This window comes from Oncorhynchus kisutch, linkage group LG16 (genome assembly GCF_002021735.2).
Source record: "Oncorhynchus kisutch isolate 150728-3 linkage group LG16, Okis_V2, whole genome shotgun sequence".
In the NCBI taxonomy this organism is placed as follows: domain Eukaryota; kingdom Metazoa; phylum Chordata; class Actinopteri; order Salmoniformes; family Salmonidae; genus Oncorhynchus; species Oncorhynchus kisutch.
Genome location: NC_034189.2, coordinates 5,154,996 through 5,171,369, shown reverse-complemented (window position 1 = coordinate 5,171,369; position 16,374 = coordinate 5,154,996). Strand labels below are relative to the sequence as shown.

General features: G+C 39.3%; 1 protein-coding gene across 1 annotated transcript in view; it reads right to left on the bottom strand.

Moving 5' to 3' along the window:
- rbm46 (RNA binding motif protein 46) overlaps positions 1–16,374 on the bottom strand; it is a 43,517-nt gene that overhangs the window by 10,832 nt on the left and 16,311 nt on the right. The window contains exons 9-11 of the mRNA XM_031791661.1: positions 14,059–14,140; positions 13,383–13,507; positions 13,017–13,150 (exon numbers count right to left, since the gene is read on the bottom strand). Coding sequence (XP_031647521.1) covers positions 13,017–13,150; positions 13,383–13,507; positions 14,059–14,140 — 341 coding nt within the window. The remainder of the gene's footprint in view (positions 1–13,016; positions 13,151–13,382; positions 13,508–14,058; positions 14,141–16,374) is intronic.

Sequence of the window (16,374 nt, the reverse complement as noted above, 5' to 3'; positions counted from 1 at the left end):
GTATTACTACTACTACAACTACTGCTGCTACTGCTATTACTACTACTATTATTACTGCTGCTACTGCTATTACTACTACTACAACTAGTATTACTACTACTACTACTAGTATTACTACTACTACAACTACTGCTGCTACTGCTATTACTACTACAACTACTGCTGCAACTGCTATTACTACTAGTATTATTACTGCTGCTACTGCTATTACTACTACTACAACTAGTATTATTACTACTATAACTACTGCTGCTACTGCTATTACTACTACTACAACTAGTATTACTACTACTACAACTACTGCTGCTACTGCTATCACTACTACTACAACTAGTATTATTACTACTACAACTACTGCTGCTACTGCTATTACTACTACTATTATTACTGCTGCTACTGCTATTACTACTACTACAACTAGTATTACTACTACTACAACTAGTATTACTACTACTACAACTACTGCTGCTACTGCTATTACTACTACTACAACTAGTATTACTACTACCACAACTAGTATTACTACTACTACAACTACTGCTATTACTACTACAACTAGTATTACTACTACTACAACTACTGCTTCTACTGCTATTACTACTACTACAACTAGTATTACTACTACTACAACTACTGCTGCTACTGCTATTACTACTACTACAACTAGTATTACTACTACTACAACTAGTATTACTACTACTACAACTACTGCTGCTACTGCTATTACTACTACTACAACTAGTATTACTACTACTACAACTAGTATTACTACTACTACTGCTGCTACTGTTATTACTACTACTACAACTAGTATTACTACTACTACAACTAGTATTACTACTACTACAACTAGTATTACTACTACTACAACTACTATTATTACTGCTGCTACTGCTATTACTACTACTACAACTAGTATTACTACTACTACAACTACTGCTGCTACTGCTATTACTACTACTACAACTAGTATTACTACTACTACAACTAGTATTACTACTACTACAACTAGTATTACTACTACTACAACTACTGCTGCTACTGCTATTACTACTACTACAACTAGTATTACTACTACTACAACTACTGATGCTACTGCTATTACTACTACTACAACTAGTATTACTACTACTACAACTACTGATGCTACTGCTATTACTACTACTACAACTAGTATTACTACTACTACAACTAGTATTACTACTACTACTGCTACTGCTATTACTACTACTACAACTAGTATTACTACTACTACAACTACTGCTGCTGCTACTGCTATTACTACTACTACAACTAGTATTACTACTACTACAACTACTGCTATTACTACTACTATTATTACTGCTGCTACTGCTATTACTACTACTACAACTACTGCTGCTACTGCTATTACTACTGCTACAACTACTGCTGCTACTGCTATTACTACTACTATTATTACTGCTGCTACTGCTATTACTACTACTACAACTAGTATTATTACTACTACAACTACTGCTGCTACTGCTATTACTACTACTATTATTACTGCTGCTACTGCTATTACTACTACTACAACTAGTATTACTACTACTACAACTACTGCTGCTACTGCTATTACTACTACTACAACTAGTATTACTACTACTACAACTACTGCTGCTACTGCTATTACTACTACTACAACTAGTATTACTACTACTACAACTACTGCTGCTACTGCTATTACTACTACTATTATTACTGCTGCTACTGCTATTACTACTACTACAACTAGTATTACTACTACTACTACTAGTATTACTACTACTACAACTACTGCTGCTACTGCTATTACTACTACTACAACTAGTATTACTACTACTACAACTACTGCTGCTACTGCTATTACTACTACTACAACTAGTATTACTACTACTACAACTACTGCTGCTACTGCTATTACTACTACTAGTATTACTGCTGCTACTGCTATTACTACTACTACAACTAGTATTACTACTACTACTACTAGTATTACTACTACTACAACTACTGCTGCTACTGCTATTACTACTACTACTACAACTACTGCTGCAACTGCTATTACTACTAGTATTATTACTGCTGCTACTGCTATTACTACTACTACAACTAGTATTACTACTACTACAACTAGTATTACTACTACTACTACAACTACTGCTGCTACTGCTATTACTACTACTACAACTAGTATTACTACTACTACTACTACAACTGCTACTGCTATTACTACTACTACAACTAGTATTACTACTACTACAACTAGTATTACAACTACTACAACTAGTATTACTACTACTACAACTACTGCTGCTACTGCTATTACTACTACTACAACTAGTATTACTACTACTACAACTAGTATTACTACTACTACAACTACTGCTGCTACTGCTATTACTACTACTACACCTAGTATTACTACTACTACAACTAGTATTACTACTACTACAACTACTGCTGCTACTGCTATTACTACTACTACAACTAGTATTACTACTACTACAACTAGTATTACTACTACTACAACTACTGCTATTACTACTACTACAACTAGTATTACTACTACTACAACTACTGCTGCTACTGCTATTACTACTACTACAACTAGTATTACTACTACTACAACTACTATTATTACTGCTGCTACTGCTATTACTACTACTACTACAACTAGTATTACTACTACCACAACTAGTATTAATACTACTACAACTAGTATTACTACTACTACAACTACTATTATTACTGCTGCTACTGCTATTACTACTACTACAACTAGTATTACTACTACTACAACTACTGCTGCTACTGCTATTACTACTACTACAACTAGTATTACTACTACTACAACTAGTATTACTACTACTACAACTACTGCTGCTACTGCTATTACTACTACTACAACTAGTATTACTACTACTACAACTAGTATTACTACTACTACTACAACTAGTATTACTACTACTACAACTAGTATTACTACTACTACAACTACTATTATTACTGCTGCTACTGCTATTACTACTACTACAACTAGTATTACTACTACTACAACTAGTATTACTACTACTACAACCAGTATTACTACTACTACAACTACTATTATTACTGCTGCTACTGCTATTACTACTACTACAACTAGTATTACTACTACTACTACAACTAGTATTACTACTACTACAACCAGTATTACTACTACTACAACTACTATTATTACTGCTGCTACTGCTATTACTACTACTACTACAACTAGTATTACTACTACTACAACTAGTATTACTACTACTACAACTAGTATTACTACTACTACTACAACTACTACTGCTACTGCTATTACTACTACTACAACTAGTATTACTACTACTACTACAACTACTACTGCTATTACTACTACTACAACTAGTATTACTACTACTACAACTAGTATTACTACTACTACTACAACTACTGCTGCTACTGCTATTACTACTACTACAACTAGTATTACTACTACTACTACTACAACTGCTACTGCTATTACTACTACTACAACTAGTATTACTACTACTACAACTACTGCTGCTACTGCTATTACTACTACTACAACTAGTATTACTACTACTACAACTAGTATTACTACTACTACAACTAGTATTACTACTACTACAACTACTATTATTACTGCTGCTACTGCTATTACTACTACTACAACTAGTATTACTACTACTACAACTAGTATTACTACTACTACAACTACTATTATTACTGCTGCTACTGCTATTACTACTACTACAACTAGTATTACTACTACTACAACTACTGCTGCTACTGCTATTACTACTACTACAACTAGTATTACTACTACTACAACTACTGCTGCTACTGCTATTACTACTAGTACAACTAGTATTACTACTACTACAACTAGTATTACTACTACTACAACTACTATTATTACTGCTGCTACTGCTATTACTACTACTACAACTAGTATTACTACTACTACAACTAGTATTACTACTACTACAACTACTATTATTACTGCTGCTACTGCTATTACTACTACTACAACTAGTATTACTACTACTACAACTACTGCTGCTACTGCTATTACTACTACTACAACTAGTATTACTACTACTACAACTACTATTATTACTGCTGCTACTGCTATTACTACTAGTACAACTAGTATTACTACTACTACAACTAGTATTACTACTACTACAACTACTATTATTACTGCTGCTACTGCTATTACTACTACTACAACTAGTATTACTACTACTACAACTACTATTATTACTGCTGCTACTGCTATTACTACTACTACAACTAGTATTACAACTACTACAACTACTATTATTACTGCTGCTACTGCTATTACTACTACTACAACTAGTATTACTACTACTACAACCACTACAACTACTGCTGCTACTGCTATTACAACTACTACAACTAGTATTGCTACTACTACAACTACTGCTGCTACTGCTATTACTACTACTACTACAACTAGTATTACTACTACTACAACTACTACTACAACTAGTATTACTACAACTACTACTACTGTTTCTACTACTACTACTCCTATTACTACTACTGCTTCTACTACTACTACTGCTGTTAGTACTACTACTACTGCTACTACTACTACTGTTTCTTCTACTACTACTACCACTACTACTATTACTACTACTGTTACTACTACTACTACTGTTTCTACTGTTACTACAACTACTGTTTCTACTACTACTGTTTCTACTACTACTACTGTTACTACTACTACTGCTGTTACTACTACTACTGCTATTACTACTACTACTACTACTGCTGTTACTACTACTACTACTGCTACTGCTGTTACTACTACTACTGCTACTGCTGTTACTACTACCACTACTACTACTGTTACTACTACTACTACTGTTTCTACTACTACTACTACTACTGTTACTACTACTACTACTGCTGTTACTACTACTACTGCTACTGCTGTTACTACTACTACTACTGCTGTTACTACTACTACTACTACTGCTACTACTATTACTGCTACTGCTGTTACTACTACTACTACTGCTGTTACTACTACTACTGCTGTTACTACTACTACTACTACTACTGTTGCTCAGGGATGCTGTTACTACTACTACTACTGCTGTTACTACTACTACTGCTGTTACTACTACTACTGCTGTTACTACTACTACTGCTGCTACTGCTGTTACTACTACTACTACTACTGTTGCTCAGGGATGCAAACTTTTTGTTGTTGCCCTGAAACATCCCTTCTAGGGGGAAATGCAGGTTCTAACTAATTAAATAACAAAGAATATGATCTACTTGATCAGTCTGTGTGTGTCAAATAACAAGTGCTTCATGTGAACCTAACTCACAGCTAAAAACAAAATGTATAGAGGGTAATCCAATGTTATTGGTTGCTTAGACTTTACTGCAAATGACACTCAAGCCTTGAGAATAAAAAAAAACAAGACACTAATATTGCAGTTAGCTATGACAGCCTTTATAATAGAACACCTGTTACCACGACAGCCTTTATAATAGAACACGTGTTACCACGACAGCCTTTATAATAGAACACTTGTTACCCACGACAGCCTTTATAATAGAACACTTGTTACCACGACAGCCTTTATAATAGAACACTTGTTACCATGACAGCCTTTATAATAGAACACGTGTTACCACGACAGCCTTTATAATAGAACACTTGTTACCACGACAGCCTTTATAATAGAACACTTGTTACCACGACAGCCTTTATAATAGAACACTTGTTACCACGACAGCCTTTATAATAGAACACTTGTTACCACGACAGCCTTTATAATAGAACACTTGTTACCATGACAGCCTTTATAATAGAACACTTGTTACCACGACAGCCTTTATAATAGAACACTTGTTACCACGACAGCCTTTATAATAGAACACTTGTTACCACGACAGCCTTTATAATAGAACACTTGTTACCACGACAGCCTTTATAATAGAACACTTGTTATCACGACAGCCTTTATAATAGAACACTTGTTACCACGACAGCCTTTATAATAGAACACTTGTTACCATGACAGCCTTTATAATAGAATGCTTGTGACCTCACCACATCTAAATATTGCACTTGGGGGGAAAAAAACAACATCTTAAGTAGAAATAGAATGAAACAGACATTCTATTGTTGCTCTATTATAGTGACCACTATAGTAGACATAGATCAAGTGCGCAAGGCTACATGTGTACAAAAATAACATTCACTGAGTAAAAAAAAAAAAAGAAGAAATAATCCCCCCTTCACGCACGCACGTGTCACTGTCAAAGTTCAACACAACAAAAGCAATATCTTTGGGCTACACGGCACATTATTACATTGTACACGTTCTGCCTGTGGACATCTGTTCTACAATGTGCCAGCAGAGCATGATACCCTTTGTTGGGCATAAATGATCTCTTTCAGGCAGCGAGTAACACCTGCTATAAACCCTTTTTATCCACTGTATTGGAAAAACAAGTGAGAAAGAGGGAAAGTTGTCAACGACGATCACATGGCCGTTCTGATCCACTGACACGCCCTTTGGTCCCATTAGCCTACCAGAGCCCAGCTTGGCCTGACAGACAGACAGATGACACAACCAATCAGAGGACAGGTAGGCCTGACATACAGCTAACACAACCAATCAGAGGACAGCTTGGTCTGAAAATAAAATAAAGTTACCTGTATGTCACTTTTATGTCACTTATATGTCACCTGTAGATTGTCGTGCTCAAAGTACCCCCCCCCCCCCCAAAAAAAAATTGGCCTAAATAAAAGTGCCATTTTGTTATGTTCCTTATTCTAAAATGGATTATATTAAAACATGTACTCAGCACCCAATTCTCTCACTCTGAAAACTAACCACATACTGTAAAGGAAAAACAGCAGTTCACAGATAGTAGTTTGTTCGTTAGCTCGTTAACATGTCACACAAATTGCCAGGGTCGAAGTAAACAACTTACACGTTATAACTTGAGGAACGGCAAGGAGTCGTATTAACGTTACCGGTTAATAATATAACCGGTTCGGTTAGCTAGCTAACGTTAGCTAGCGTATTTTACAACGTACTTCGTTAGCTAGCTAACGTTAGCTAGCGTACTTCACAACGTACTTCGTTAGCTAGCTAACGTTAGCTAGCGTACTTCATAACGTACTTCGTTAGCTAGCTAACGTTAGCTAGCGTACTTCATAACGTACTTCGTAAGCTAGCTAACATTAGCTGTCTGACTTTATTAGCCAGCAAATTTTCACACCATGAACTCAATTCTTTGATCAGTAAAGTTGGCTTATGTTGCTCAACATTTCTCTGGCTAGCAAACGGATCATTCGATCCAGCAAGCAAGAATACTCAACAATGCTAACAAAACTTGTTCACCACACTTTCTCCCTCACTTCAAACTTTCCAAATGCCGGTTTTCATCGGTTACAGCTCATGAAGTACTGCTTCATCACCTTCTCACCCCTTGTCTCCGTGGTCAGGCTTTCCACCTACCTCTTAGTTATCGTTCAGGGGAGGGAAACTACCTTACAACTCTCCCGCTGTCTTTCCAGAGCACGCTGATGCTGTAAAACTAACCAATCTCTTCTCTCTTCAGTCGAGTGCTGCATTCTGTTGTTATGTGGACGACTGGCTGAGCATCGGATACAGACAGTACAGTACTGCTCCAAAAGCGTATCATTCTTTTAGTTACAACCAGTAGTCATGGAAACCCCCCCTACTACTGCTACTACTGTTGCTACTACTGTTACTACTACTACTACTGTTACTACTACTGTTGCTACTACTGTTACTACTACTACTGTTGCTACTACTACTACTACTACTGTTACTACTACTACTGTTGCTACTGCTACTACTGTTGCTACTACTACTGCTACTACTGTTACTACTGCTACTGTTGTTACTACTACTACTGTTGCTACTACTGTTACTACTACGACTACTGTTGCTACTACTACTGTTGCTACTACTGTTACTACTACTACTGTTGCTACTGCTACTACTGTTGCTACTACTACTGCTACTACTGTTACTACTACTACTGTTGCTACTACTGTTACTACTACTACTTCTACTACTTAGTTAGTTAGATTACTTGTTCGTTATTACTGCATTGTCGGAACTAGAAGCACAAGCACAAGCACAAGCATTTCGCTACACTCGCATTAACATCTGCTAACCATGTGTATGTGACAAATAAATTTGATTTGATTTGATTTGATTTACTGTTACTACTACCACTGTTGCTACTGCTACTACTGTTACTACTACTACTACTACTGTTACTACTACTACTGCTACTGTTACTACTACTACTGCTACTGTTACTACTACTGTTGCTACTGCTACTACTGTTGCTACTACTGTTACTACTACTACTACTACTGTTGCAACTACTTCTGCTACTACTACTACTGTTGCTACTACTACTACTACTGTTGCAACTACTTCTGCTACTACTACTACTGTTGCAACTGCTACTGTTACTACTACTACTACTGTTGCAACTACTTCTGCTACTACTACTACTGTTGCTACTACTACTACTGTTGCAACTACTACTGTTGTTACTACTACAACTGTTGCAACTACTTCTGCTACTACTACTACTGTTGCTACTACTACTTCTGCTACTACTACTACTGTTGCTACTACTACTACTGTTGCAACTGCTACTGTTACTACTACTACTGTTACAACTACTGCTGCTACTACTGCTACAACTACTACTACTGTTGCAACTACTACTGTTACTACTACTACTGTTAATACTACTACCGCTGCTACAACAACTACTGCTGCTACTACTGCTACAACTACTACTACTGTTGCAACTACTACTATTACTACTGTTGCAACTACTACTGTTAATACTACTACTTCTGCTACTACTACTACTGTTGCTACTACTACTACTACTGTTGCAACTGCTACTGGTACTACTACTACTGTTACAACTACTGCTGCTACTACTGCTACTACTACTACTACTGTTGCAACTGCTACTGTTACTACTACTACTGTTGCAACTACTACTGTTACAAGTGCTACTACTACTGTTGCTACTACTACTACTACTGTTGCAACTACTGCTGCTACTACTACTGTTGCTACAACTACTACTACTACTGTTACTACTACTACTACTGTTACTACTACTACTACTGCTGTTGCTACTACTACTGCTACTGTTGCTACAACTACTACTATTGCAACTACTGCTGCTACTACAACTGTTGCTACTACTACTACTGCTGTTACTACTACTGTTGCTACTACTACTGTTACTGCTACTACTGTTACTATTACTACTGTTACTACTGCTACTGTTACTACTACTACTGTTACTACTGCTACTGGTACTACTGTTACTGTTACTACTGCTACTGTTACTACTGCTACTGTTACTGTTACTGCTGCTACTGCTGTTACTGTTACTGTTGCTACTGTTACTACTGCTACTGTTACTACTACTGCTGTTACTACTGCTACTGTTACTACTGCTACTGTTACTACTGCTACTGTTACTACTACTACTGTTACTGCTGCTACTGTTACTACTGCTACTGTTCCTACTGCTACTGTTACTGTTCCTACTGCTACTGTTACTACTGCTACTGTTACTACTACTACTGTTACTACTACTACTGCTACTGCTGTTACTGTTACTACTACTACTGTTACTGCTGCTACTGTTACTACTACTACTGTTACTGTTACTACTGCTACTGTTACTACTGCTACTGTTACTGCTGCTACTGTTACTGCTGTTACTGTTACTACTGCTACTGTTACTACTGCTACTGCTACTACTGTTACTACTGCTACTGTTACTGTTACTACTGCTACTGTTACTACTGCTACTACTACTACTGCTGCTGTTACTGCTGTTACTGTTGCTACTGTTACTACTGCTACTGTTACTGCTGCTACTGTTACTACTGCTACTGTTACTACTGCTACTGTTACTACTACTACTGCTACTGTTACTGCTGCTACTGTTACTGTTACTACTGTTAATGTTACTACTACTACTGTTACTACTGCTACTGTTACTGCTACTACTGTTACTACTGCTATTGTTACTACTGCTACTGTTACTACTGCTACTGTTACTACTACTACTACTGTTACTGCTGCTACTGTTACTACTGTTACTACTGCTACTGTTACTACTACTGTTACTACTACTACTGTTACTACTACTACTATTACTGCTGCTACTGTTACTGCTGTTACTGTTACTACTGCTACTGTTACTACTACTACTGTTACTGCTGCTACTGTTACTACTGCTACTGTTACTGCTGCTACTGTTACTACTGTTACTACTACTGTTACTACTACTACTGTTACTACTACTACTATTACTGCTGCTACTGTTACTGCTGTTACTGTTACTACTGCTACTGTTACTACTACTACTGTTACTGCTGCTACTGTTACTACTGCTACTGCTGCTACTGTTACTGCTACTACTACTACTGTTACTACTACTACTGTTACTACTACTACTACTGCTGTTACTGTTACTACTGCTACTGTTACTACTGCTACTGTTACTACTACTACTGTTACTACTACTACTATTACTACTGTTACTACTGCTACTGTTACTACTGTTACTGTTACTACTACTACTGTTACTACTACTACTATTACTACTGTTACTACTACTACTGTTACTACTACTACTATTACTGCTGCTACTGTTACTGCTGCTACTGCTACTGTTACTGCTGCTACTGTTACTGCTGCTACTGTTACTGCTGCTACTGTTACTACTATTACTGCTGCTACTGTTACTGCTGCTACTGTTACTGCTGCTACTGTTACTGCTGTTACTGCTGCTACTGTTACTGCTGCTACTGTTACTGCTGCTACTACTACTATTACTGCTGCTACTGTTACTACTGTTACTGCTGCTACTACTACTATTACTGCTGCTACTGTTACTACTGTTACTGCTGCTACTACTACTATTACTGCTGTTACTGCTACTACTATTACTGCTGCTGCTGTTACTACTACTACTGTTACTACTACTACTATTACTGCTGCTACTGTTACTACTGTTACTGCTGCTACTGTTACTATTACTGCTGTTACTGCTGCTGTTACTGCTGTTACTGTTACTGTTACTGTTACTACTACTACTGTTACTACTACTACTGTTACTGCTGCTGCTGTTACTGCTACTACTACTACTGTTACTACTACTACTGTTACTGCTGTTACTACTACTACTGTTACTACTGCTACTGTTACTATTACTACTATTACTGCTGCTACTGTTACTGCTGTTACTGCTACTGTTACTACTGCTACTGTTACTACTGCTACTGTTACTACTATTACTACTGTTACTGCTGTTACTGTTACTGCTGCTACTGTTACTACTGTTACTACTGCTACTGCTGTTACTGCTGTTACTGCTACTGTTACTACTACTGTTACTACTGCTACTGTTACTACTGTTACTACTGCTACTACTGCTGTTACTACTGCTACTGTTACTGCTGTTACTACTGCTACTGTTACTGCTGTTACTGCTGTTACTGCTACTGTTACTGCTGTTACTACTGCTACTGTTACTGCTGCTACTGTTACTGCTGTTACTACTACTGTTACTACTGCTACTGTTACTACTGTTACTACTGCTACTGTTACTGCTGTTACTACTGCTACTGTTACTGCTGTTACTACTGCTACTGTTACTGCTGTTACTACTGCTACTGTTACTGCTGTTACTACTACTGTTACTACTGCTACTGTTACTACTGTTACTACTGCTACTACTGCTACTGTTACTGCTGTTACTACTGCTACTGTTACTGCTGTTACTACTGCTACTGTTACTGCTGTTACTGCTGTTACTACTACTGTTACTACTGCTACTGTTACTACTGTTACTACTGCTACTACTGTTACTGCTGTTACTGTTACTGCTGCTACTGTTACTACTGTTACTACTGCTACTACTGTTACTGCTGTTACTGCTGTTACTACTACTGTTACTACTACTGTTACTGCTGCTACTGTTACTGCTGCTACTGTTACTGCTGTTACTGCTACTACTGCTGCTACTGTTACTACTGCTACTGTTACTGCTGATACTGTTACTGCTGTTACTGCTGCTACTGTTACTGCTGCTACTGTTACTGCTGCTACTGTTACTGCTACTGTTACTACTACTGTTGCTACTGCTACTGTTACTACTGTTACTACTACTACTGTTACTACTGCTACTACTACTGCTGCTACTGTTACTGCTGCTACTGTTACTGCTGCTACTGTTACTGCTGCTACTGTTACTGCTGCTACTGCTGTTGCTGCTGCTACTGTTACTACTGCTACTGTTACTGCTACTACTGTTACTGCTGCTACTGTTACTGCTGCTACTGTTACTGCTGTTACTGCTGCTACTGTTACTGCTGTTACTGCTGCTACTGTTACTGCTACTACTGTTACTGCTGCTACTGTTACTGCTGCTACTGCTGTTACTGCTACTGTTGCTACTGCTACTACTACTGTTACTACTGCTACTGTTACTACTGCTACTGTTACTGCTGTTACTGCTACTGTTACTGCTGCTACTGCTGTTACTGCTACTGTTGCTACTGCTACTGCTACTGTTACTACTGCTACTGTTACTGCTGCTACTGTTACTACTGCTACTGTTACTACTGCTACTGCTACTGCTGCTACTGTTACTGCTGCTACTGTTACTGCTGTTACTGCTGCTACTGCTGTTACTGCTGCTACTGTTACTACTGCTACTGTTACTGCTGTTACTGCTACTATGTATTTTGTAGCTATCAATTGTCCCGTAGATATTTGCGCATATTAGCAGACTTATTTTAGGTCAAACTTCACATTTCTCTAGTAAAGGCTACTAATATATCAGTAAAATGTCCTCTGTAAGTGGTCAGTTCATTCAAGGCCAATCGTCTGGGGTTTATTTACCTCCTCCCATCATGCCTCCATCCTCACGTCCCTGGAAGAGAAAATTCCCGGTGGAGGACACATCGCCGTAGGGACCCACAAGGTTACTGTTACCGACATAACCACGGTTACCGAACCGCCGACCGCCCTCTTTACTGAAGGAGGAAGAACATCACTTTATCTATTTTCACACAAACAGACAAACACGGGTTGGAGCCGAGCAGTTCTAGGGGGTTAAGTGCCGCCTTGCTCAAGGGCACATCCCATTGGTGCCGGGAGTCGAACCGGCAACCCTTCGGTATAGCTGACTCGCCTACCTTTCATCCGTTTGTGATTTAACACTTGACTGTTTTTAACATTTTAAAATAAAAGTTTGATTTGATTTACCTGACAGGCTTGGCGAGGGTAACCTCGATCGTGGCTCCGTCGATCAGCGCTCCGTTCATCAGGTGTAAAGCCGTGACTGCGTCCTCACGGGAGTGGTAGTGGACAAACGCATAGTCTGTCAATTTCTACAGGAGAACAGAAAAATACTATTGAAAACAGACAAAAATACTATTGAAAACAGACAAAAATACTATTGAAAACAGACAGAAAAATACTATTGAAAACAGACAAAAATACTATTGAAAACAGACCAAAATACTATTGAAAACAGACCAAAATACTATTGAAAACAGACAGAAAAATACTATTGAAAACAGACAGAAAAGTGTCTTCTTGTTTTCACGTCACAAGAGGATGACAGAGCAATTTACCGGTTGACCGATATTGTCAGCCGATTTTGGCCTTTCAAAAGAGTATAGAGAGGAGGAAGAGAGGACTGATATTTTGCCAATTTATATAGCAGTCCACATTGCTTTCAACCCAATCCCAAGATATCCACCCTCAAAGGGAAGGATTGTATTGGCCTTTTCAGAGATAACTCAGTATCTGGCTTTATTCTACTGATAAAAACAGGTCAATTTAAGGCAGTTTTGAGACGAAAATAAGGCCACAAATATTGATGAATAAAATTACTTTCAAGAATTCCGCAGTAACACTCAGACACAGACACCAATACCTTGACTCTCTCCACAGTGCCAGGTTTGAATCTAGAGAACTCCTGTCGCAGTGTCTCTTCAGTAGTCGTCATCATCAGGTTTCTAAAAAAAGTTTATTTTATTGACAAGTTGTCAACAGGGACATAAAGAGCAGTCTTTTTGGTTGATTCCCCCTTACCCAACATACACACACACACACACACACACATTACACATACTAGGGGTGTTCTAATCATGATGCAGCTGGCTCACCTACTCTTTCACTTTGCCAGTGTGCGTTCACTCTTTGGTCTGTTGCCTGTAGAATATACTAGCCTATTCATTGATAAGCCCTGCTTTACTGAAGATGCGAGACATTACAAGGCAAGAAATTGCGAGATACAGCTTTTGATTGCCGACAGATAGACCTAGTGCACGGTTCTGTCTGTCTGTCTGGTGGCTGACCTGCCTATACTGATAGATAGACCTAGTGCACGGTTCTGTCTGTCTGTCTGGTGGCTGACCTGCCTATACTGATAGATAGACCTAGTGCACGGTTCTGTCTGGTGGCTGACCTGCCTATACTGATAGATAGACCTAGTGCACGGTTCTGACTGTCTGTCTGGTGGCTGACCTGCCTATACTGATAGATAGACCTAGTGCACGGTTCTGTCTGGTGACTGACCTGCCTATACTGATAGATAGACCTAGTGCACAGTTCTGTCTGTCTGTCTGGTGTCTGCCCTGCCTATACTGATAGATAGACCTAGTGCACGGTTCTGTCTGTCTGGTGGCTGACCTGACTATACTGATAGATAGGCCTAGTACACGGTTCTGTCTGGTGGCTGACCTGCCTATACTGATACATAGACCTAGTACACGGTTCTGTCTGTCTGTCTGGTGGCTGACCTGCCTATACTGATAGATAGACCTAGTGCACGGTTCTGTCTGGTGACTGACCTGCCTATACTGATAGATAGACCTAGTGCACAGTTCTGTCTGTCTGTCTGGTGTCTGCCCTGCCTATACTGATAGATAGACCTAGTGCACGGTTCTGTCTGTCTGGTGTCTGACCTGCCTATACTGATAGATAGGCCTAGTACACGGTTCTGTCTGGTGGCTGACCTGCCTATACTGATAGATAGACCTAGTGCACAGTTCTGTCTGTCTGTCTGGTGGCTGACCTGCCTATACTGATAGATAGGCCTAGTACACGGTTCTGTCTGGTGGCTGACCTGCCTATACTGATAGATAGACCTAGTACACGGTTCTGTCTGTCTGTCTGGTGGCTGACCTGCCTATACTGATAGATAGACCTAGTACACGGTTCTGTCTGTCTGGTGGCTGACCTGCCTATACTGATAGATAGGCCTAGTACACGGTTCTGTCTGTCTGTCTGGTGACTGACCTGCCTATACTGATAGATAGACCTAGTGCACGGTTCTGTCTGTCTGTCTGTCTGGTGGCTGACCTGCCTATACTGATAGATAGACCTAGTACACGGTTCTGTCTGGTGGCTGACCTGCCTATACTGATAGATAGACCTAGTGCACGGTTCTGTCTGTCTGTCTGGTGGCTGACCTGCCTATACTGATAGATAGACCTAGTGCACGGTTCTGTCTGTCTGTCTGGTGGCTGACCTGCCTATACTGATAGATAGACCTAGTGCACGGTTCTGTCTGTCTGTCTGGTGGCTGACCTGCCTATACTGATAGATAGACCTAGTGCACGGTTCTGTCTTTCTGTCTGGTGGCTGACCTGCCTATACTGATAGATAGACCTAGTGCACGGTTCTGTCTGTCTGTCTGGTGGCTGACCTGCCTATACTGATAGATAGACCTAGTGCACGGTTCTGTCTGTCTGGTGTCTGCCCTGCCTATACTGATAGATAGACCTAGTGCACGGTTCTGTCTGTCTGGTGTCTGACCTGCCTATACTGATAGATAGACCTAGTACACGGTTCTGTCTGGTGGCTGACCTGCCTATACTGATAGATAGACCTAGTGCACAGTTCTGTCTGTCTGTCTGGTGGCTGACCTGCCTATACTGATAGATAGACCTAGTGCACGGTTCTGTCTGGTGGCTGACCTGCCTATACTGATAGATAGACCTAGTGCACGGTTCTGTCTGTCTGGTGGCTGACCTGACTATACTGATAGATAGGCCTAGTACACGGTTCTGTCTGGTGGCTGACCTGCCTATACTGATACATAGACCTAGTACACGGTTCTGTCTGTCTGTCTGGTGGCTGACCTGCCTATACTGATAGATAGACCTAGTGCACGGTTCTGTCTGGTGACTGACCTGCCTATACTGATAGATAGACCTAGTGCACAGTTCTGTCTGTCTGTCTGGTG